General features: G+C 37.1%; 8 protein-coding genes and 1 pseudogene across 8 annotated transcripts; 4 read left to right on the top strand and 5 right to left on the bottom strand.

Moving 5' to 3' along the window:
- Window positions 1–5361: 5361 nt before the first annotated feature.
- Window positions 5362–5772, bottom strand: LOC126847810 (histone H3). The gene has a single exon (XM_050588210.1). The coding sequence runs from the start codon at window positions 5770–5772 to the stop codon at window positions 5362–5364; it is 411 nt and encodes a 136-aa protein (XP_050444167.1).
- Window positions 5773–6047: 275 nt separating this feature from the next.
- LOC126847844 (histone H4-like) lies at window positions 6048–6659 on the top strand (annotated as a pseudogene).
- Window positions 6660–6952: 293 nt separating this feature from the next.
- LOC126847847 (histone H2A-like) lies at window positions 6953–7547 on the bottom strand. Its single transcript, XM_050588248.1, has one exon. It carries the CDS (start codon window positions 7504–7506, stop codon window positions 7129–7131), a length of 378 nt encoding a protein of 125 aa, XP_050444205.1. The 5' UTR covers window positions 7507–7547; the 3' UTR covers window positions 6953–7128.
- Window positions 7548–7937: 390 nt separating this feature from the next.
- LOC126847809 (histone H2B) lies at window positions 7938–8315 on the top strand. The gene has a single exon (XM_050588208.1). It carries the CDS (start codon window positions 7938–7940, stop codon window positions 8313–8315), a length of 378 nt encoding a protein of 125 aa, XP_050444165.1.
- Window positions 8316–12163: 3848 nt separating this feature from the next.
- On the bottom strand, window positions 12164–12639 carry LOC126847800 (histone H3). Its single transcript, XM_050588200.1, has one exon. It carries the CDS (start codon window positions 12603–12605, stop codon window positions 12195–12197), a length of 411 nt encoding a protein of 136 aa, XP_050444157.1. The 5' UTR covers window positions 12606–12639; the 3' UTR covers window positions 12164–12194.
- A 205-nt stretch (window positions 12640–12844) lies between these two features.
- On the top strand, window positions 12845–20235 carry LOC126847808 (uncharacterized). The gene is made up of 3 exons (XM_050588207.1): window positions 12845–13190; window positions 14689–15052; window positions 19600–20235. The coding sequence occupies exons 1-3, from the start codon at window positions 12884–12886 to the stop codon at window positions 19949–19951; spliced, it is 1023 nt and encodes a 340-aa protein (XP_050444164.1). The 5' UTR covers window positions 12845–12883; the 3' UTR covers window positions 19952–20235.
- Window positions 13786–14380, bottom strand: LOC126847801 (histone H2A-like). The gene has a single exon (XM_050588201.1). The coding sequence runs from the start codon at window positions 14337–14339 to the stop codon at window positions 13962–13964; it is 378 nt and encodes a 125-aa protein (XP_050444158.1). The 5' UTR covers window positions 14340–14380; the 3' UTR covers window positions 13786–13961.
- Window positions 20236–20541: 306 nt separating the features above from the next.
- On the bottom strand, window positions 20542–21136 carry LOC126847846 (histone H2A-like). Its single transcript, XM_050588247.1, has one exon. The coding sequence runs from the start codon at window positions 21093–21095 to the stop codon at window positions 20718–20720; it is 378 nt and encodes a 125-aa protein (XP_050444204.1). The 5' UTR covers window positions 21096–21136; the 3' UTR covers window positions 20542–20717.
- A 313-nt stretch (window positions 21137–21449) lies between these two features.
- Window positions 21450–21827, top strand: LOC126847807 (histone H2B). The gene has a single exon (XM_050588206.1). The coding sequence runs from the start codon at window positions 21450–21452 to the stop codon at window positions 21825–21827; it is 378 nt and encodes a 125-aa protein (XP_050444163.1).
- Window positions 21828–22341: the final 514 nt, after the last annotated feature.

The raw sequence follows: 22341 nt of genomic DNA, 5'->3' as shown, positions 1-22341 counted from the left end.
GTATTTGATCGGCACTAACTGAATTAATTATTGCCTCACATGCATTTAAAAATTGATAAATATCCGTTTCACCGGAATATTTAGGAGTTAAATGTAACGCGTCAGTTAAACTTAACGTGGGAGTTAAAGACATCGTTGCTTGATTAGTTTCTACTTCTGGTGTATTAGCCGTAGCTGTTGTGTTAATTTCTTTTACCTTAGATTTTGTTTTCCTAACTGGTTGTAGTTTAACATGCACTACACCTGGTGTACTCCTAGTGAGTCACCTATCTGCTTCCCTAAATGTTCTGTTTAAAAGGTCTATCGGGTCGGTTTCAGATTCCTGATTAATAATAACAGAACTACCGTTACTTTCGTCTAAATTAATCAAATTAATTTCATCAGATTCTAACGTAACTTCAGATAAATCTAATTCTACCTTAACATGAGAAGTGCCTAACTGCTTATTATTACTCATACAATCAACTTAATTAACTTATCTTATATTCTTATATTATAGATTACTCACAATAGAGCGTTCATGTTGAGTCGTCTGGTCGTGTCAAAGAGCGTTGAAGATCAAGAAGGCTGGAACTCTTCAATTGGTCTTCGGTGTGATGTTGAAATCAGTCCCGCTTTTGACAATCGTACCGCATCTGCGCCAGTGTAAAGTTCTCGCAAGTTCGTGGCCTTTGAGTACTTGTACACAAAAGGTTGAAGATGGTTTTGAAGGTTTAACAATGAAAAGAAACTCTCAAAGACAAAAATAAAGTAAGTATTTGTAATTTCAACGTGTATAAGTTCAGTGTACAAAACAGTAATCGTGAGTGTTATTGTTGCAGGTATCAAATACGCAGCCAAAAACACTTCTGAAGCTCGTATGGCGAGGCGGCTCGTATTTACGTCAAATGACCGTCCGATCGTCGTGGAAGGAGTCGTCCTTTGGCGGCTCGTTGACCTCTCCCAAGTGGTGCAATGGCCAATCTCCGAGTCCGGGTTGCGGGTGAATGGCTGAGCTGTTCATTGTTAATTGTGGAACATTGTCGGATAGTTGATTTATTAAAATGGCTTATTCGTGTGTTTTTACAATCTCTTTTTGTACAAAGTATATGATTTCTTATAGTGTATAAATAAATCGGTTTTTACAATTTATAATTGGAGTTTACAATTTATGCCATGGTTTTACCCTTTGGCTAGGTACGGAGTACACGATTTCTTATGGTTGTATGAATACATTGGTTTTTTCAATTTATAATAGGATTTTACAATTTATTACGTTGTTTTACCCTTTGGGCTACAAAGTAGAGAAAAAACCCATTTAGGTCGTGCATTATTAACGTTCGAGGAGAAATCGGTCATTTAGTTAATTGTAGTAATCCATTACAATATGTTTGTGTGACGGTTACTTGGGAACTCAAGAGTACAAAACATAAATGAAATGTCTGAAATAATTTGTAGCAAATATTTTTGATTATTCGAGTGTCCGGCGGTGATTATAAAAACGGTCAGAGTACAAAATGATAATAATAATAATATTCAGTGCATAAAATACCTAAATTATTTGATACTTATCCAGACATATTTTATACATAATAGATAAATTGATATATACATTAATACTTTTTTAAGTAAACCATGAAAGGTATATAAATCCATATGTTGATATATTTTTAGATGGCTAACCAACAATTCATCCTACTAAATGATAATAATCAAAAATTTTAAAATAATTTTATTTTTTATTATGTAGTATCAATTTAAAAAAATATAGCAAAATCTATAGATTTACTATACTTTTTTAGGGTGGAGCGAATACTTATAATTATACTTCTATAAATAATAAAATAGTAAATTAAATGTTGAATTTCAATATAAATTTTAACCCTTTGAAGCACAGCATTTTTTTCTCCGATTTTCTCTGAACATGATTATGAAGGTGGTAATAAATATATACCACTGTGCGAGAGTAGGCTGTTTTTTGAAAAAGTAGTAAATTACTTATACCACCATGCTTCAAAATGTTAAAATGAAATAAAATGATTATTTTTATGTTTTAATTATGCCCTATGTCTGAAATCACACCACAAAAAAAACCAAAATAGTCAATATTAATAAGTATCTAATTTAGTTCAAGCTATATCAACAGCAGCTCAAAAAAAACAAAATATATATACATACATATAATATAAAAAATTAACATTAAATAGTTAGTAAAAATAAATGTTCAGACAATTTTTTTGATTTTTGATTACTACTTATAAAAACGGTCTAAGAACACAAAATGTTGAACGCTAAAATTATCTAAAGACAACTGTTTTAAGAATTTAAAAAGATGATATAGGGACTTTTGCTGATGCTATTAAAAAACATACCTATAATTTTTTATAATAAGACTGTGTAAAAATGCATTTATTCGTTGGTTAAATAAGTATTATAAAGCCAGGGAGTAAAAACTGGAATGATTACAATAGCAAAGATGTTGCTATGTATAATGTGATTAAAATAAATTAGATCATGTGATATAGTTATTTCTTATTAGAGCGGAATGAACACATAGATATTTTATGTCAATAATGTATATAAATTTTAAGCACACAAAAGTAGCCCCAGGTGTATAAAACTAAAAATCGATTGTTTTTAGATCTGAACAATTTTTATTCAGTGCATCAAATATACTATTATTATTATTTAAAAAAATATTTTTCATTATATATATATATTATTATTTTAACAACAATAAACTTTTTTTTAATTAATCCATGTATTATGTTATTTTTAGATAGGTAAATAAATGTTTTTCTACTAAATAATTTACAATAATACTTCCTAAAAAAAAAATTATCTGGAAAGTGAAATCAGATACATGATTTAAAAAAATAAAGTTATATGTTTGTCAATTTCAAAGAATACAAACTATATTTTTAACTTTAATGACAATTATTAGATTTTTCTTAGCTTGAATTGTTGATTTCCACATAGCTTACCTACAATGTATGAATTTTCCAAAGTTAAAATATTAAAACCACAAATTAAGTCAAAAAACAATTTTAAAAACCCCAAACGGTTAGTGATAGTACTCGATAGTGATCATACATATTTATATAGGTAAATCATCCTACTAAATGAAATAATTAAAATATATTCAAATAATGCCAATTTAACGTGAAATAATATATCATTAAAAAAAAATATATACAAAAACTAAAATAATTTTTATTCTATGTAGTGATCATAATTGTACAGCTTTAACAAAAAATTTTGAAATAATTAATGTCTTAATTATTTGTACATTAGTATCGTATGTGTGTGCACGTTAAGAAACTAAAGCGTTAAGAGAAGTCGGTTAAGACACTGTATAATGAAAAAAAACTGTCAATTTAAATTAGGGTTGAGTATAGAGATTAGATAGGCACTAATTATTAAAAAATACTTCATAAATAACAAAAAATGAACTTCTACGGTGTAAGTTTTCTGTTGGCCGCAGGCAAATTAATCGGTGACGGCATAGGATAACAGTCTGTAACCAATGGTAACAATAATAACTACTTATTGTATTAATTAAAGACAGAGTAGATAGAAGTAGCAATCAATCTTCTAAACGGACAAGCGTCGGTTATGATTTCACTATAGTATTGGCCTAAAACAAATAATTTACATATATATAAAATAAGTCAGTAAGTTATTTAGTTGAAAATAAATAGTAGTCAACAAATTTTTCAACAAAAAATATGAAATGTATCGTTATCACCACACACAGCGGTTTGAAAAAGATAAGAATTTTGTACATCTAATTAATTTGATAATTTGGTTTAAGCGAAATGTAATATACTACTATACTATATATTATTATATATATTCTAAATCTAAAAAACGTACCGACATCCAACGACGCATATTAATAGATAATGTTTGCTCACCGGGAAACACGTCGATTTCTCTTGAACGAAAACCGTGAGCGAATTACGGACAAATATGTAATCAATAATAACTATTATACGTTTAATATATAATTATATGTATGTAATATAACAAACTACAAAGACAAAAATTCACCAAAAAAAACAAAACACGCCGTTCGCCGTTTTTAATTTTCATTATTATATATATGATAACGTTTGACACACCGGGAAACACTATTGAATAAAAAACCACGTATGATAATGAACAACAGTGTAATTAATAATAATAATAATAATTTTACGTTTAATTTAATTTAAGGAAAGTACAAACTCGGCAAAAAAAACAACACACGCCGTCACCGTTATTATTTGATACGATAACGTTGTGACATGATAAAAACGCGCGCCAACGCCACGCGCTGCCCAAGCCGCCTTTATGCTTGTCTATGAGCCAGATGTATTATACGAATCCCATGGAAGAGACGATTAGGCGACTGGCGGGACGTCGGCTATTTGAATTGACATTTTATTATTATGATTATATGATTATATTATTATTATAATAATAATATAATAATAAATAATATATTATATATTTTATAATAAATATTAAATTCATATTTAATTTAAATATTCTTTAGTTTTAATTTATATAATTAGGTTATACACGAAGGTTTGGGATGCGTCATTTCTTTGCCTGTACACCAAAAGTCGGGACGCGGCTTTCCTTTGCCTGTACACAAAAACCTCTGACCTCACTTGACCTGGTTGTAAAAATATGTTATAATAATAACATATTATATTATTATAATAAATAAAATAATAATATAATAAATTATGTTAATTTATAAATATAAATATTTATAAATTATAATAAATAATATACTCTATACACAATCACTCTGTATATCGTCTGTTTCGCGCTGTATGCACGCCTCAGCGCGACACCGAATGGCACAAAGTGGGGGAAATGGGGCCTCGGGACAGTCGTGATGCGCGAAACGGGTTACTTCTCTCATGGCGCAGAGTATAGAAAATAATAATTCCTTTACACACCGCGTTCTACAACCTAACAAACTCATATCGACTATAACGCGGCCGCCGTCGCCGCCGACTACTTCCCGCGCGCGCCAAAAATACGTTTTACACTGTGCCTAACGCTACACCGACCCGTTCGTCGTCCATCGCCACCGCCGTGTCTACCGCCTATTCTTTTACCCCGCTTTTTTTTTAATATAAATAATACTTCAATAAAAACGGGTCGTTGGGAATTTTCAACATTAATTTAAAAATGTAAGTAACAACATTCTCGGGGGGATACCCACGACCGTCGATAATAATAAAACTATTAAGTACAAAACTGTTGTATTCATTTTACCAACAGCGCGGCGCCCGCTGTAAGGTCAATAAAGAAATAATTGTAACGCATGTAGTGGCCCTGAAAAGGGCCGTTTTAAAGAGGATTTGTAGAGTATTGAGACGATTAAGCACGTTCTCCGCGAATACGGCGAGCCAACTGGATGTCCTTGGGCATGATGGTAACGCGCTTGGCGTGGATAGCGCACAAGTTGGTGTCTTCGAACAGACCGACCAAGTATGCTTCGCTGGCTTCTTGCAGAGCCATGACGGCCGAGCTCTGGAAACGCAAGTCGGTCTTGAAGTCTTGGGCGATCTCACGGACCAAACGTTGGAACGGCAATTTGCGGATCAACAGCTCGGTGCTCTTCTGGTAACGACGGATTTCACGGAGAGCCACGGTACCGGGACGGTAACGATGGGGTTTCTTCACTCCTCCGGTCGCCGGTGCGCTCTTGCGGGCGGCTTTGGTGGCCAACTGCTTCCTGGGAGCCTTGCCTCCGGTAGATTTGCGGGCGGTTTGCTTGGTACGGGCCATGTCGGTAGTTCGTAGACTGTCTGTGAAAACTCGAAACGGTCGAATATGTCTCCGCACACCGAATGAGCTCGTATATATATACAAATTCGGATCATAGGCGCGAGTTCTCATTGGTCGACGGAACGACCTGCCGAAACAGAGGGGGTTCGCGCGATACCGCGCCGTGATTGGTCCGCGCGACGGCCCGATCATATAAATACGGCGCGAAAACGTTGTCCGGGCATCATTCGATTTGTTTCTTCAGTCTACCGCAGCTCTCCGAACGACAATCAGCAACAATGACCGGACGCGGCAAAGGAGGAAAAGGTTTGGGAAAAGGAGGCGCCAAACGTCATCGTAAAGTGCTCCGGACAACATCCAAGGAATCACCAAGCCGGCCATTCGTCGGTTAGCCCGCCGCGGTGGTGTCAAACGTATCTCCGGCCTGATCTACGAAGAGACCCGCGGAGTGTTGAAGGTGTTCCTGGAAAACGTAATCCGCGACGCCGTCACCTACACCGAGCACGCCAAGAGGAAGACCGTCACCGCCATGGACGTGGTCTACGCTCTGAAACGCCAAGGCCGCACTCTGTACGGATTCGGAGGTTAATTCCCGACGACCGTTCGCTTTGCACCCTACCTACTGTTCTTTAAAACGGCCCTTTTCAGGGCCACCATTTTATATTATTTACAATATTATCGGTTAACGTTCATATGTCATTTAATGCAGTCGAGTATATTTAATGAGTGTTCTAAGTATATATACCGTATAAACTAACATAACGTTATAGTGTATTGCCTTTATAATAACATACACGAGTAGTTTTAACGGTATACTATGTAATTGTTCAAATTAATATTTTATAGTACATACAGAATAATATGTACTCCGTAATATACATGCTAATCGACACAAAACAAACTAAATGTATAATATAGTATAAAAAATGTAACATACTAATTGTATATTTGTAATCGCAAATGGGTACATAATATTGTAAGTCTTTGATCTAAATCTATTAACATTGATGACAATATTAATGAAAAGACAAAAAAAAAAAAAAAAAGTATTTATGTATATTACTATACTTGAGTATTATTTCCAATTTAAGTTAACAGACACATTTTATAAATTGCTTTTGACCTTGAAAAAATAAAAAAAGGACTAAGGTAGATTTGTTGAAATTCTATGTTACAATTATTTTTTTTTAAATATACTTATATTTTCTAAGGCTTGACAAAATAATACAACGATATTTAGCACAACGCCGCACGTCATCTATGCCGAAAACAACAAGAGTGTTGTATAACTAGTTAATATTTGGTGGCCCTGAAAAGGGCCGTTTTAATATGTATAAATACGGCGACGACGCGTTCTTAAGCTTTCTTTTCGGTCTTCTTGGGCAAAAGGACGGCTTGGATGTTGGGCAACACACCGCCTTGGGCTATGGTGACGCCGGACAACAGTTTGTTCAACTCCTCGTCGTTCCTGATGGCCAACTGCAAATGTCTGGGGATGATACGGGTCTTCTTGTTGTCACGGGCGGCGTTACCGGCCAACTCCAACACTTCAGCGGCCAAGTACTCCATGACGGCGGCCAGGTACACGGGAGCGCCGGCACCGACGCGCTCGGCGTAGTTGCCCTTCCTCAACAGACGATGGATACGACCGACCGGGAACTGGAGTCCGGCACGGGACGACCGGGTCTTCGATTTGCCGCTCTTTGCTTTTCCTCCTTTGCCGCGTCCGGTCATGATGCTCGATTGTAGATTGTCGTGTAGTGAAACGAGAGAAAATCCAGACGATACTGATGATCGGAACGGGCCAAAATCGGTATTTATACACTTTTACGACGTAAAAGCGTCTGTATGTTGGCCTACGTTTGAAAATAACGACGATGAAAAACCACACTTTGTAGATATAAACGTTCAATGCAAAGTGTTATTTTTACTCGTCGTTTTTTCGTCGACTCTTACAAACCGTCACACTTTGTAGATATAAACGTTCAATGCAAAGTGTTATTTTTACTCGTCGTTTTTTCGTCGACTCTTACAAACCGTACTCGATAAACCAAGTCGCGACGCGTAATAAATATGAGCGTAAACGATTTTCGAACCATCATTCGTCCACCAGCTACCGGCCAACTATTTCGACGACCCGCAAACCGTGTACAACCGCAGTCACTATGGCACCAGGAGGTAAATCCGCAGGCAAGGCCATGAAGAAGTCCGGCAAGGCGCAGAAAAACATCACCAAGTCCGACAAGAAGCGCAAGCCGAAGAGGAAAGAATCGTACGGTATTTACATCTACAAGGTGTTGAAACAAGTCCACCCCGACACCGGCGTTTCCTCCAAGGCGATGAGCATCATGAACAGCTTCGTCAACGACATTTTCGAACGCATCGCCGCCGAATCCAGCCGTCTGGCCCACTACAACAAGCGTTCGACCATCACCAGCCGGGAGATCCAGACCGCCGTCCGTCTGCTGTTGCCCGGTGAATTGGCCAAGCACGCCGTCAGTGAAGGCACCAAGGCCGTGACCAAGTACACCAGTTCCAAATAAGCGTTTCGATATTAGTCGCGCGCTATATCCACTTAAAACGGCCCTTTTCAGGGCCACCAAATTATTTTGATACACGGTCTCGTCTCCCGTTATAATATTATTATTATTCGTAGTGTTGTACCCTATTTAAGTTATTAATATCTGGGGTTTTTAATTTGTATAGACAATATCACCGACCGACGACCGCCTTTTGTTTTGACGCCGTGTGCGTTATCGTCTTTTGTATCATTTATTATGTTTGTCGTTGGTCTGTACACGTGTGTTTTATTTGTACATTCATCGAATTTATTCACATTATATTACTAAAAATTTATAAAATTACTACACAAATTAGAAAAAAAACGGGAAAACAATATTAGCTATAGATAACACTTAAATTAGCTATATATGTATGTAAAAAAAATTGCAATTTGTAGGTAAAGACCGTTTGTTTTGGACATTTTATTAAACGGGTTTTTTCATATTTTCCTAAAATTTCAAAAAAAAATTTGACTTTTATAATTAATCGTACATAGGCTATTCGATACACAAAATACAAACGCCAGCTCAACAATGGCCATTTCACATTAGCAAGTGATATATTATTAATTGTTATATTATTTAGTTTTCAGTTTTCACAAACTTATCAGAACCTATTGATATCGTCACTGTCCGTGTGTTTTAAATTCAGTGCCGCGGAAACGTGCGGAGCCCGTATCTACCTACTTTCAGATAATATAGTTTTAAACGACGCGCCACAATCTACGGGGTTTTTTATTTTTTTTTTTTTAGTAACGCGTCCATCCCTCCCGTCGGACAAACCGGATATACTCTGCGCCATGAGAGAAGTAACCCGTTGCTCGACCGAAACGCGTCCGATTCCGCGCATCGCCACCGATAGGCCACACCCACGGTCGGCGGCGGCGGCGGCGCTGCATATATAGGGTGTATTATAACGTAAACTCGATACAGTGTGTCATAAGTCATAAGACTCACGTCTTACGTCTTTGAACCACGCGCTTGCGTTTACTGTTGAATTATTACATTATTATATTATTATTATAATAATAATATAATAATAAATAATATATTATATATTTTATAATAAATATTAAATTCATATTTAATTTAAATATTCTTTAGTTTTAATTTATATAATTAGGTTATACACGAAGGTTTGGGATGCGTCATTTCTTTGCCTGTACACCAAAAGTCGGGACGCGGCTTTCCTTTGCCTGTACACAAAAACCTCTGACCTCACTTGACCTGGTTGTAAAAATATGTTATAATAATAACATATTATATTATTATAATAAATAAAATAATAATATAATAAATTATGTTAATTTATAAATATAAATATTTATAAATTATAATAAATAATATACTCTATACACAATCACTCTGTATATCGTCTGTTTCGCGCTGTATGCACGCCTCAGCGCGACACCGAATGGCACAAAGTGGGGGAAATGGGGCCTCGGGACAGTCGTGATGCGCGAAACGGGTTACTTCTCTCATGGCGCAGAGTATAGAAAATAATAATTCCTTTACACACCGCGTTCTACAACCTAACAAACTCATATCACAGATTATATGAAAACAGATTGTTCACTCGGGCCTTTAACAATAGGATTGCAAATAAGGCTCTATGATTGGCCCGCCAAAATCAGTATGACCGTCTGAAGGGAATTTGTTTTTAAACGTGTTCGCGGGCTTTCGCATTTGTTAAATAATTGAGTGAAACAGAATGTTTCTCTTGTATTTACCAAACATTTTATAAATATTAATAACCATAATGATAATAATAATAATTTAATAATATTATTCTTACAATTACAGTTGTATTATATTATCTTACGCACTATATAGTATGACTTATCCAAGGGCAATAATTTTAATTTCAATAATAAATTACAATTAATAAATAATAAGACATTTTAAAATTCCCAATAAGTAAAAATATAATGCGTTATAAACAATAAACATAACATATCCATACTTATTAATATACAATTTTAATTATTTCTAACATAGAGAAATAGTAAGCTGTCCACCATAGGGCATGACAACTGACAGAGCATTAATCAACTATGAATAGTATTGACACGCAGTATTTAATTACATTGTTATTGTAAAAATAATATCAATTCAAAAATAATAAACAAAAAATAATTATAAATAAAATAATACAAATTATTATAAAAAAGTATTGCATATTTATATACCTAGTTATACGTGTTTTAATATAACTAATTTTTTATTTACTCTAATTCTATAGGCTACTCAGATAAAAGTCGTGCCTTTAAAAGTATATTTGGCGTACAAAATGCGCATACGCGCCTGCTAATAGGTTAAAATAAATAAAAAATAATGATCATGAAATAATTAGTAAAAATTAATAAATCACAAAGTTCACATAAATAAAATAGTATAATTGTTAGTAAAATAGTATAAAAAACTGAAGTGCCGAATTGTTTTCCGTTTAACATGTTACGGATACATATGAGTACTAACAACTGACAAATTTTCAACTTAAAGGTCCCAAAATTATGGCTTAAAAACAAAAAAAACTTGTAACCATCCTAGGGGGTGGGAAATGGGAGTAATATAAATTCGACACCAGTCCATTTTTGGTCGTTTAAAAAAAATGTTTTGCCAGAACCATTTCCATTATTCTGAAAATGCAAACTGTATAAAAGACTTAGATGCTATTTTAAGTATTATGAATGAAAACAAATTTAAATATAAAAATATGTTTTAATAATTTTAATTTTTTTTGGTCAGAATAATAATGTCAACCAAAAGATCACCTTGTATAAACTACAGGTGATTCATCTGATGTAAGACATTCGTTTTTTCAGAAAATTAATTCCTTTAAAACTGTTTAAAAAATGTTAATAATTGATTATTTATTGTTCATCAATCTGTTCATTTGCTATGAAAAAATGTATAAAATATATCATAAATTAAATATAAATTAGTAAATTACAGTCAATTAAAAATTACTAAATTGCCATGAAGTGTTTCTTTTTTTAGAATTCATTCACATTCCGACATAAGGTTAATTAATTCCCATTCCTCATTCCTTAAAACTAAATGTAATACATTCATGATTGCATTCCTCTAAAAAGGAATGAAATCCAATAAATGCAATCTTTCCAACACTGATATATATATATCAGTGTTAGTAATGAAATGTCTTTGAGATAATGATAGAGTGTTATCGACGGGATCAATATTATTACCGATATAACATTTATTATTTTTTTAACATTTAATATGATAAATACACAGATTATATGAAATAATCATATAATTTGTGATTATATGAAATTATATGAGATTATATGAAATAATCATATAATTTGTGGTAAATACAAGTTCGATAATTTCGTTCCGGCTGACATGGTCACACTGGTTTCGGCGGAGTGCTTATCAGCTCATTTTTTGTTTACATCGAGAGTGGACAATCTGTTTTCATATAATCTGTGCTCATATCGACTATAACGCGGCCGCCGTCGCCGCCGACTACTTCCCGCGCGCGCCAAAAATACGTTTCACACTGTGCCTAACGCTACACCGACCCGTTCGTCGTCCATCGCCACCGCCGTGTCTACCGCCTATTCTTTTACCCGCTTTTTTTTTTAATATAAATAATACTTCAATAAAAACGGGTCGTTGGGAATTTTCAACATTAATTTAAAAATGTAAGTAACAACATTCTCGGGGGGATACCCACGACCGTCGATAATAATAAAACTATTAAGTACAAAACTGTTGTATTCATTTTACCAACAGCGCGGCGCCCGCTGTAAGGTCAATAAAGAAATAATTGTAACGCATGTAGTGGCCCTGAAAAGGGCCGTTTTAAAGAGGATTTGTAGAGTATTGAGACGATTAAGCACGTTCTCCGCGAATACGGCGAGCCAACTGGATGTCCTTGGGCATGATGGTAACGCGCTTGGCGTGGATAGCGCACAAGTTGGTGTCTTCGAACAGACCGACCAAGTATGCTTCGCTGGCTTCTTGCAGAGCCATGACGGCCGAGCTCTGGAAACGCAAGTCGGTCTTGAAGTCTTGGGCGATCTCACGGACCAAACGTTGGAACGGCAATTTGCGGATCAACAGCTCGGTGCTCTTCTGGTAACGACGGATTTCACGGAGAGCCACGGTACCGGGACGGTAACGATGGGGTTTCTTCACTCCTCCGGTCGCCGGTGCGCTCTTGCGGGCGGCTTTGGTGGCCAACTGCTTCCTGGGAGCCTTGCCTCCGGTAGATTTGCGGGCGGTTTGCTTGGTACGGGCCATGTCGGTAGTTCGTAGACTGTCTGTGAAAACTCGAAACGGTCGAATATGTCTCCGCACACCGAATGAGCTCGTATATATATACAAATTCGGATCATAGGCGCGAGTTCTCATTGGTCGACGGAACGACCTGCCGAAACAGAGGGGGTTCGCGCGATACCGCGCCGTGATTGGTCCGCGCGACGGCCCGATCATATAAATACGGCGCGAAAACGTTGTCCGGGCATCATTCGATTTGTTTCTTCAGTCTACCGCAGCTCTCCGAACGACAATCAGCAACAATGACCGGACGCGGCAAAGGAGGAAAAGGTTTGGGAAAAGGAGGCGCCAAACGTCATCGTAAAGTGCTCCGGGACAACATCCAAGGAATCACCAAGCCGGCCATTCGTCGGTTAGCCCGCCGCGGTGGTGTCAAACGTATCTCCGGCCTGATCTACGAAGAGACCCGCGGAGTGTTGAAGGTGTTCCTGGAAAACGTAATCCGCGACGCCGTCACCTACACCGAGCACGCCAAGAGGAAGACCGTCACCGCCATGGACGTGGTCTACGCTCTGAAACGCCAAGGCCGCACTCTGTACGGATTCGGAGGTTAATTCCCGACGACCGTTCGCTTTGCACCCTACCTACTGTTCTTTAAAACGGCCCTTTTCAGGGCCACCATTTTATATTATTTACAATATTATCGGTTAACGTTCATATGTCATTTAATGCAGTCGAGTATATTTAATGAGTGTTCTAAGTATATATACCGTATAAACTAACATAACGTTATAGTGTATTGCCTTTATAATAACATACACGAGTAGTTTTAACGGTATACTATGTAATTGTTCAAATTAATATTTTATAGTACATACAGAATAATATGTACTCCGTAATATACATGCTAATCGACACAAAACAAACTAAATGTATAATATAGTATAAAAAATGTAACATACTAATTGTATATTTGTAATCGCAAATGGGTACATAATATTGTAAGTCTTTGATCTAAATCTATTAACATTGATGACAATATTAATGAAAAGACAAAAAAAAAAAAAAAAGTATTTATGTATATTACTATACTTGAGTATTATTTCCAATTTAAGTTAACAGACACATTTTATAAATTGCTTTTGACCTTGAAAAAATAAAAAAAGGACTAAGGTAGATTTGTTGAAATTCTATGTTACAATTATTTTTTTTTAAATATACTTATATTTTCTAAGGCTTGACAAAATAATACAACGATATTTAGCACAACGCCGCACGTCATCTATGCCGAAAACAACAAGAGTGTTGTATAACTAGTTAATATTTGGTGGCCCTGAAAAGGGCCGTTTTAATATGTATAAATACGGCGACGACGCGTTCTTAAGCTTTCTTTTCGGTCTTCTTGGGCAAAAGGACGGCTTGGATGTTGGGCAACACACCGCCTTGGGCTATGGTGACGCCGGACAACAGTTTGTTCAACTCCTCGTCGTTCCTGATGGCCAACTGCAAATGTCTGGGGATGATACGGGTCTTCTTGTTGTCACGGGCGGCGTTACCGGCCAACTCCAACACTTCAGCGGCCAAGTACTCCATGACGGCGGCCAGGTACACGGGAGCGCCGGCACCGACGCGCTCGGCGTAGTTGCCCTTCCTCAACAGACGATGGATACGACCGACCGGGAACTGGAGTCCGGCACGGGACGACCGGGTCTTCGATTTGCCGCTCTTTGCTTTTCCTCCTTTGCCGCGTCCGGTCATGATGCTCGATTGTAGATTGTCGTGTAGTGAAACGAGAGAAAATCCAGACGATACTGATGATCGGAACGGGCCAAAATCGGTATTTATACACTTTTACGACGTAAAAGCGTCTGTATGTTGGCCTACGTTTGAAAATAACGACGATGAAAAACCACACTTTGTAGATATAAACGTTCAATGCAAAGTGTTATTTTTACTCGTCGTTTTTTCGTCGACTCTTACAAACCGTACTCGATAAACCAAGTCGCGACGCGTAATAAATATGAGCGTAAACGATTTTCGAACCATCATTCGTCCACCAGCTACCGGCCAACTATTTCGACGACCCGCAAACCGTGTACAACCGCAGTCACTATGGCACCAGGAGGTAAATCCGCAGGCAAGGCCATGAAGAAGTCCGGCAAGGCGCAGAAAAACATCACCAAGTCCGACAAGAAGCGCAAGCCGAAGAGGAAAGAATCGTACGGTATTTACATCTACAAGGTGTTGAAACAAGTCCACCCCGACACCGGCGTTTCCTCCAAGGCGATGAGCATCATGAACAGCTTCGTCAACGACATTTTCGAACGCATCGCCGCCGAATCCAGCCGTCTGGCCCACTACAACAAGCGTTCGACCATCACCAGCCGGGAGATCCAGACCGCCGTCCGTCTGCTGTTGCCCGGTGAATTGGCCAAGCACGCCGTCAGTGAAGGCACCAAGGCCGTGACCAAGTACACCAGTTCCAAATAAGCGTTTCGATATTAGTCGCGCGCTATATCCACTTAAAACGGCCCTTTTCAGGGCCACCAAATTATTTTGATACACGGTCTCGTCTCCCGTTATAATATTATTATTATTCGTAGTGTTGTACCCTATTTAAGTTATTAATATCTGGGGTTTTTAATTTGTATAGACAATATCACCGACCGACGACCGCCTTTTGTTTTGACGCCGTGTGCGTTATCGTCTTTTGTATCATTTATTATGTTTGTCGTTGGTCTGTACACGTGTGTTTTATTTGTACATTCATCGAATTTATTCACATTATATTACTAAAAATTTATAAAATTACTACACAAATTAGAAAAAAAACGGGAAAACAATATTAGCTATAGATAACACTTAAATTAGCTATATATGTATGTAAAAAAAATTGCAATTTGTAGGTAAAGACCGTTTGTTTTGGACATTTTATTAAACGGGTTTTTTCATATTTTCCTAAAATTTCAAAAAAAAATTTGACTTTTATAATTAATCGTACATAGGCTATTCGATACACAAAATACAAACGCCAGCTCAACAATGGCCATTTCACATTAGCAAGTGATATATTATTAATTGTTATATTATTTAGTTTTCAGTTTTCACAAACTTATCAGAACCTATTGATATCGTCACTGTCCGTGTGTTTTAAATTCAGTGCCGCGGAAACGTGCGGAGCCCGTATCTACCTACTTTCAGATAATATAGTTTTAAACGACGCGCCACAATCTACGGGGTTTTTTATTTTTTTTTTTTTAGTAACGCGTCCATCCCTCCCGTCGGACAAACCGGATATACTCTGCGCCATGAGAGAAGTAACCCGTTGCTCGACCGAAACGCGTCCGATTCCGCGCATCGCCACCGATAGGCCACACCCACGGTCGGCGGCGGCGGCGGCGCTGCATATATAGGGTGTATTATAACGTAAACTCGATACAGTGTGTCATAAGTCATAAGACTCACGTCTTACGTCTTTGAACCACGCGCTTGCGTTTACTGTTGAATTATTACATTATTATATTATTATTATAATAATAATATAATAATAAATAATATATTATATATTTTATAATAAATATTAAATTCATATTTAATTTAAATATTCTTTAGTTTTAATTTATATAATTAGGTTATACACGAAGGTTTGGGATGCGTCATTTCTTTGCCTGTACACCAAAAGTCGGGACGCGGCTTTCCTTTGCCTGTACACAAAAACCTCTGACCTCACTTGACCTGGTTGTAAAAATATGTTATAATAATAACATATTATATTATTATAATAAATAAAATAATAATATAATAAATTATGTTAATTTATAAATATAAATATTTATAAATTATAATAAATAATATACTCTATACACAATCACTCTGTATATCGTCTGTTTCGCGCTGTATGCACGCCTCAGCGCGACACCGAATGGCACAAAGTGGGGGAAATGGGGCCTCGGGACAGTCGTGATGCGCGAAACGGGTTACTTCTCTCATGGCGCAGAGTATAGAAAATAATAATTCCTTTACACACCGCGTTCTACAACCTAACAAACTCATATCACAGATTATATGAAAACAGATTGTTCACTCGGGCCTTTAACAATAGGATTGCAAATAAGGCTCTATGATTGGCCCGCCAAAATCAGTATGACCGTCTGAAGGGAATTTGTTTTTAAACGTGTTCGCGGGCTTTCGCATTTGTTAAATAATTGAGTGAAACAGAATGTTTCTCTTGTATTTACCAAACATTTTATAAATATTAATAACCATAATGATAATAATAATAATTTAATAATATTATTCTTACAATTACAGTTGTATTATATTATCTTACGCACTATATAGTATGACTTATCCAAGGGCAATAATTTTAATTTCAATAATAAATTACAATTAATAAATAATAAGACATTTTAAAATTCCCAATAAGTAAAAATATAATGCGTTATAAACAATAAACATAACATATCCATACTTATTAATATACAATTTTAATTATTTCTAACATAGAGAAATAGTAAGCTGTCCACCATAGGGCATGACAACTGACAGAGCATTAATCAACTATGAATAGTATTGACACGCAGTATTTAATTACATTGTTATTGTAAAAATAATATCAATTCAAAAATAATAAACAAAAAATAATTATAAATAAAATAATACAAATTATTATAAAAAAGTATTGCATATTTATATACCTAGTTATACGTGTTTTAATATAACTAATTTTTTATTTACTCTAATTCTATAGGCTACTCAGATAAAAGTCGTGCCTTTAAAAGTATATTTGGCGTACAAAATGCGCATACGCGCCTGCTAATAGGTTAAAATAAATAAAAAATAATGATCATGAAATAATTAGTAAAAATTAATAAATCACAAAGTTCACATAAATAAAATAGTATAATTGTTAGTAAAATAGTATAAAAAACTGAAGTGCCGAATTGTTTTCCGTTTAACATGTTACGGATACATATGAGTACTAACAACTGACAAATTTTCAACTTAAAGGTCCCAAAATTATGGCTTAAAAACAAAAAAAACTTGTAACCATCCTAGGGGGTGGGAAATGGGAGTAATATAAATTCGACACCAGTCCATTTTTGGTCGTTTAAAAAAAATGTTTTGCCAGAACCATTTCCATTATTCTGAAAATGCAAACTGTATAAAAGACTTAGATGCTATTTTAAGTATTATGAATGAAAACAAATTTAAATATAAAAATATGTTTTAATAATTTTAATTTTTTTTGGTCAGAATAATAATGTCAACCAAAAGATCACCTTGTATAAACTACAGGTGATTCATCTGATGTAAGACATTCGTTTTTTCAGAAAATTAATTCCTTTAAAACTGTTTAAAAAATGTTAATAATTGATTATTTATTGTTCATCAATCTGTTCATTTGCTATGAAAAAATGTATAAAATATATCATAAATTAAATATAAATTAGTAAATTACAGTCAATTAAAAATTACTAAATTGCCATGAAGTGTTTCTTTTTTTAGAATTCATTCACATTCCGACATAAGGTTAATTAATTCCCATTCCTCATTCCTTAAAACTAAATGTAATACATTCATGATTGCATTCCTCTAAAAAGGAATGAAATCCAATAAATGCAATCTTTCCAACACTGATATATATATATCAGTGTTAGTAATGAAATGTCTTTGAGATAATGATAGAGTGTTATCGACGGGATCAATATTATTACCGATATAACATTTATTATTTTTTTAACATTTAATATGATAAATACACAGATTATATGAAATAATCATATAATTTGTGATTATATGAAATTATATGAGATTATATGAAATAATCATATAATTTGTGGTAAATACAAGTTCGATAATTTCGTTCCGGCTGACATGGTCACACTGGTTTCGGCGGAGTGCTTATCAGCTCATTTTTTGTTTACATCGAGAGTGGACAATCTGTTTTCATATAATCTGTGCTCATATCGACTATAACGCGGCCGCCGTCGCCGCCGACTACTTCCCGCGCGCGCCAAAAATACGTTTCACACTGTGCCTAACGCTACACCGACCCGTTCGTCGTCCATCGCCACCGCCGTGTCTACCGCCTATTCTTTTACCCGCTTTTTTTTTTAATATAAATAATACTTCAATAAAAACGGGTCGTTGGGAATTTTCAACATTAATTTAAAAATGTAAGTAACAACATTCTCGGGGGGATACCCACGACCGTCGATAATAATAAAACTATTAAGTACAAAACTGTTGTATTCATTTTACCAACAGCGCGGCGCCCGCTGTAAGGTCAATAAAGAAATAATTGTAACGCATGTAGTGGCCCTGAAAAGGGCCGTTTTAAAGAGGATTTGTAGAGTATTGAGACGATTAAGCACGTTCTCCGCGAATACGGCGAGCCAACTGGATGTCCTTGGGCATGATGGTAACGCGCTTGGCGTGGATAGCGCACAAGTTGGTGTCTTCGAACAGACCGACCAAGTATGCTTCGCTGGCTTCTTGCAGAGCCATGACGGCCGAGCTCTGGAAACGCAAGTCGGTCTTGAAGTCTTGGGCGATCTCACGGACCAAACGTTGGAACGGCAATTTGCGGATCAACAGCTCGGTGCTCTTCTGGTAACGACGGATTTCACGGAGAGCCACGGTACCGGGACGGTAACGATGGGGTTTCTTCACTCCTCCGGTCGCCGGTGCGCTCTTGCGGGCGGCTTTGGTGGCCAACTGCTTCCTGGGAGCCTTGCCTCCGGTAGATTTGCGGGCGGTTTGCTTGGTACGGGCCATGTCGGTAGTTCGTAGACTGTCTGTGAAAACTCGAAACGGTCGAATATGTCTCCGCACACCGAATGAGCTCGTATATATATACAAATTCGGATCATAGGCGCGAGTTCTCATTGGTCGACGGAACGACCTGCCGAAACAGAGGGGGTTCGCGCGATACCGCGCCGTGATTGGTCCGCGCGACGGCCCGATCATATAAATACGGCGCGAAAACGTTGTCCGGGCATCATTCGATTTGTTTCTTCAGTCTACCGCAGCTCTCCGAACGACAATCAGCAACAATGACCGGACGCGGCAAAGGAGGAAAAGGTTTGGGAAAAGGAGGCGCCAAACGTCATCGTAAAGTGCTCCGGGACAACATCCAAGGAATCACCAAGCCGGCCATTCGTCGGTTAGCCCGCCGCGGTGGTGTCAAACGTATCTCCGGCCTGATCTACGAAGAGACCCGCGGAGTGTTGAAGGTGTTCCTGGAAAACGTAATCCGCGACGCCGTCACCTACACCGAGCACGCCAAGAGGAAGACCGTCACCGCCATGGACGTGGTCTACGCTCTGAAACGCCAAGGCCGCACTCTGTACGGATTCGGAGGTTAATTCCCGACGACCGTTCGCTTTGCACCCTACCTACTGTTCTTTAAAACGGCCCTTTTCAGGGCCACCATTTTATATTATTTACAATATTATCGGTTAACGTTCATATGTCATTTAATGCAGTCGAGTATATTTAATGAGTGTTCTAAGTATATATACCGTATAAACTAACATAACGTTATAGTGTATTGCCTTTATAATAACATACACGAGTAGTTTTAACGGTATACTATGTAATTGTTCAAATTAATATTTTATAGTACATACAGAATAATATGTACTCCGTAATATACATGCTAATCGACACAAAACAAACTAAATGTATAATATAGTATAAAAAATGTAACATACTAATTGTATATTTGTAATCGCAAATGGGTACATAATATTGTAAGTCTTTGATCTAAATCTATTAACATTGATGACAATATTAATGAAAAGACAAAAAAAAAAAAAAAAGTATTTATGTATATTACTATACTTGAGTATTATTTCCAATTTAAGTTAACAGACACATTTTATAAATTGCTTTTGACCTTGAAAAAATAAAAAAAGGACTAAGGTAGATTTGTTGAAATTCTATGTTACAATTATTTTTTTTTAAATATACTTATATTTTCTAAGGCTTGACAAAATAATACAACGATATTTAGCACAACGCCGCACGTCATCTATGCCGAAAACAACAAGAGTGTTGTATAACTAGTTAATATTTGGTGGCCCTGAAAAGGGCCGTTTTAATATGTATAAATACGGCGACGACGCGTTCTTAAGCTTTCTTTTCGGTCTTCTTGGGCAAAAGGACGGCTTGGATGTTGGGCAACACACCGCCTTGGGCTATGGTGACGCCGGACAACAGTTTGTTCAACTCCTCGTCGTTCCTGATGGCCAACTGCAAATGTCTGGGGATGATACGGGTCTTCTTGTTGTCACGGGCGGCGTTACCGGCCAACTCCAACACTTCAGCGGCCAAGTACTCCATGACGGCGGCCAGGTACACGGGAGCGCCGGCACCGACGCGCTCGGCGTAGTTGCCCTTCCTCAACAGACGATGGATACGACCGACCGGGAACTGGAGTCCGGCACGGGACGACCGGGTCTTCGATTTGCCGCTCTTTGCTTTTCCTCCTTTGCCGCGTCCGGTCATGATGCTCGATTGTAGATTGTCGTGTAGTGAAACGAGAGAAAATCCAGACGATACTGATGATCGGAACGGGCCAAAATCGGTATTTATACACTTTTACGACGTAAAAGCGTCTGTATGTTGGCCTACGTTTGAAAATAACGACGATGAAAAACCACACTTTGTAGATATAAACGTTCAATGCAAAGTGTTATTTTTACTCGTCGTTTTTTCGTCGACTCTTACAAACCGTACTCGATAAACCAAGTCGCGACGCGTAATAAATATGAGCGTAAACGATTTTCGAACCATCATTCGTCCACCAGCTACCGGCCAACTATTTCGACGACCCGCAAACCGTGTACAACCGCAGTCACTATGGCACCAGGAGGTAAATCCGCAGGCAAGGCCATGAAGAAGTCCGGCAAGGCGCAGAAAAACATCACCAAGTCCGACAAGAAGCGCAAGCCGAAGAGGAAAGAATCGTACGGTATTTACATCTACAAGGTGTTGAAACAAGTCCACCCCGACACCGGCGTTTCCTCCAAGGCGATGAGCATCATGAACAGCTTCGTCAACGACATTTTCGAACGCATCGCCGCCGAATCCAGCCGTCTGGCCCACTACAACAAGCGTTCGACCATCACCAGCCGGGAGATCCAGACCGCCGTCCGTCTGCTGTTGCCCGGTGAATTGGCCAAGCACGCCGTCAGTGAAGGCACCAAGGCCGTGACCAAGTACACCAGTTCCAAATAAGCGTTTCGATATTAGTCGCGCGCTATATCCACTTAAAACGGCCCTTTTCAGGGCCACCAAATTATTTTGATACACGGTCTCGTCTCCCGTTATAATATTATTATTATTCGTAGTGTTGTACCCTATTTAAGTTATTAATATCTGGGGTTTTTAATTTGTATAGACAATATCACCGACCGACGACCGCCTTTTGTTTTGACGCCGTGTGCGTTATCGTCTTTTGTATCATTTATTATGTTTGTCGTTGGTCTGTACACGTGTGTTTTATTTGTACATTCATCGAATTTATTCACATTATATTACTAAAAATTTATAAAATTACTACACAAATTAGAAAAAAAACGGGAAAACAATATTAGCTATAGATAACACTTAAATTAGCTATATATGTATGTAAAAAAAATTGCAATTTGTAGGTAAAGACCGTTTGTTTTGGACATTTTATTAAACGGGTTTTTTCATATTTTCCTAAAATTTCAAAAAAAAATTTGACTTTTATAATTAATCGTACATA

The sequence above is a fragment of the Adelges cooleyi genome, unplaced genomic scaffold (genome assembly GCF_023614345.1).
Source record: "Adelges cooleyi isolate 19-005CV unplaced genomic scaffold, UGA_ACOO_1.1 ACOO_flye_CR_arks_rails_tigmint_CR_PRNA_121, whole genome shotgun sequence".
Classification (NCBI taxonomy): domain Eukaryota; kingdom Metazoa; phylum Arthropoda; class Insecta; order Hemiptera; family Adelgidae; genus Adelges; species Adelges cooleyi.
Note: the sequence above shows the minus strand (reverse complement) of the source record. Positions and strands in the feature narration are given on the sequence as shown.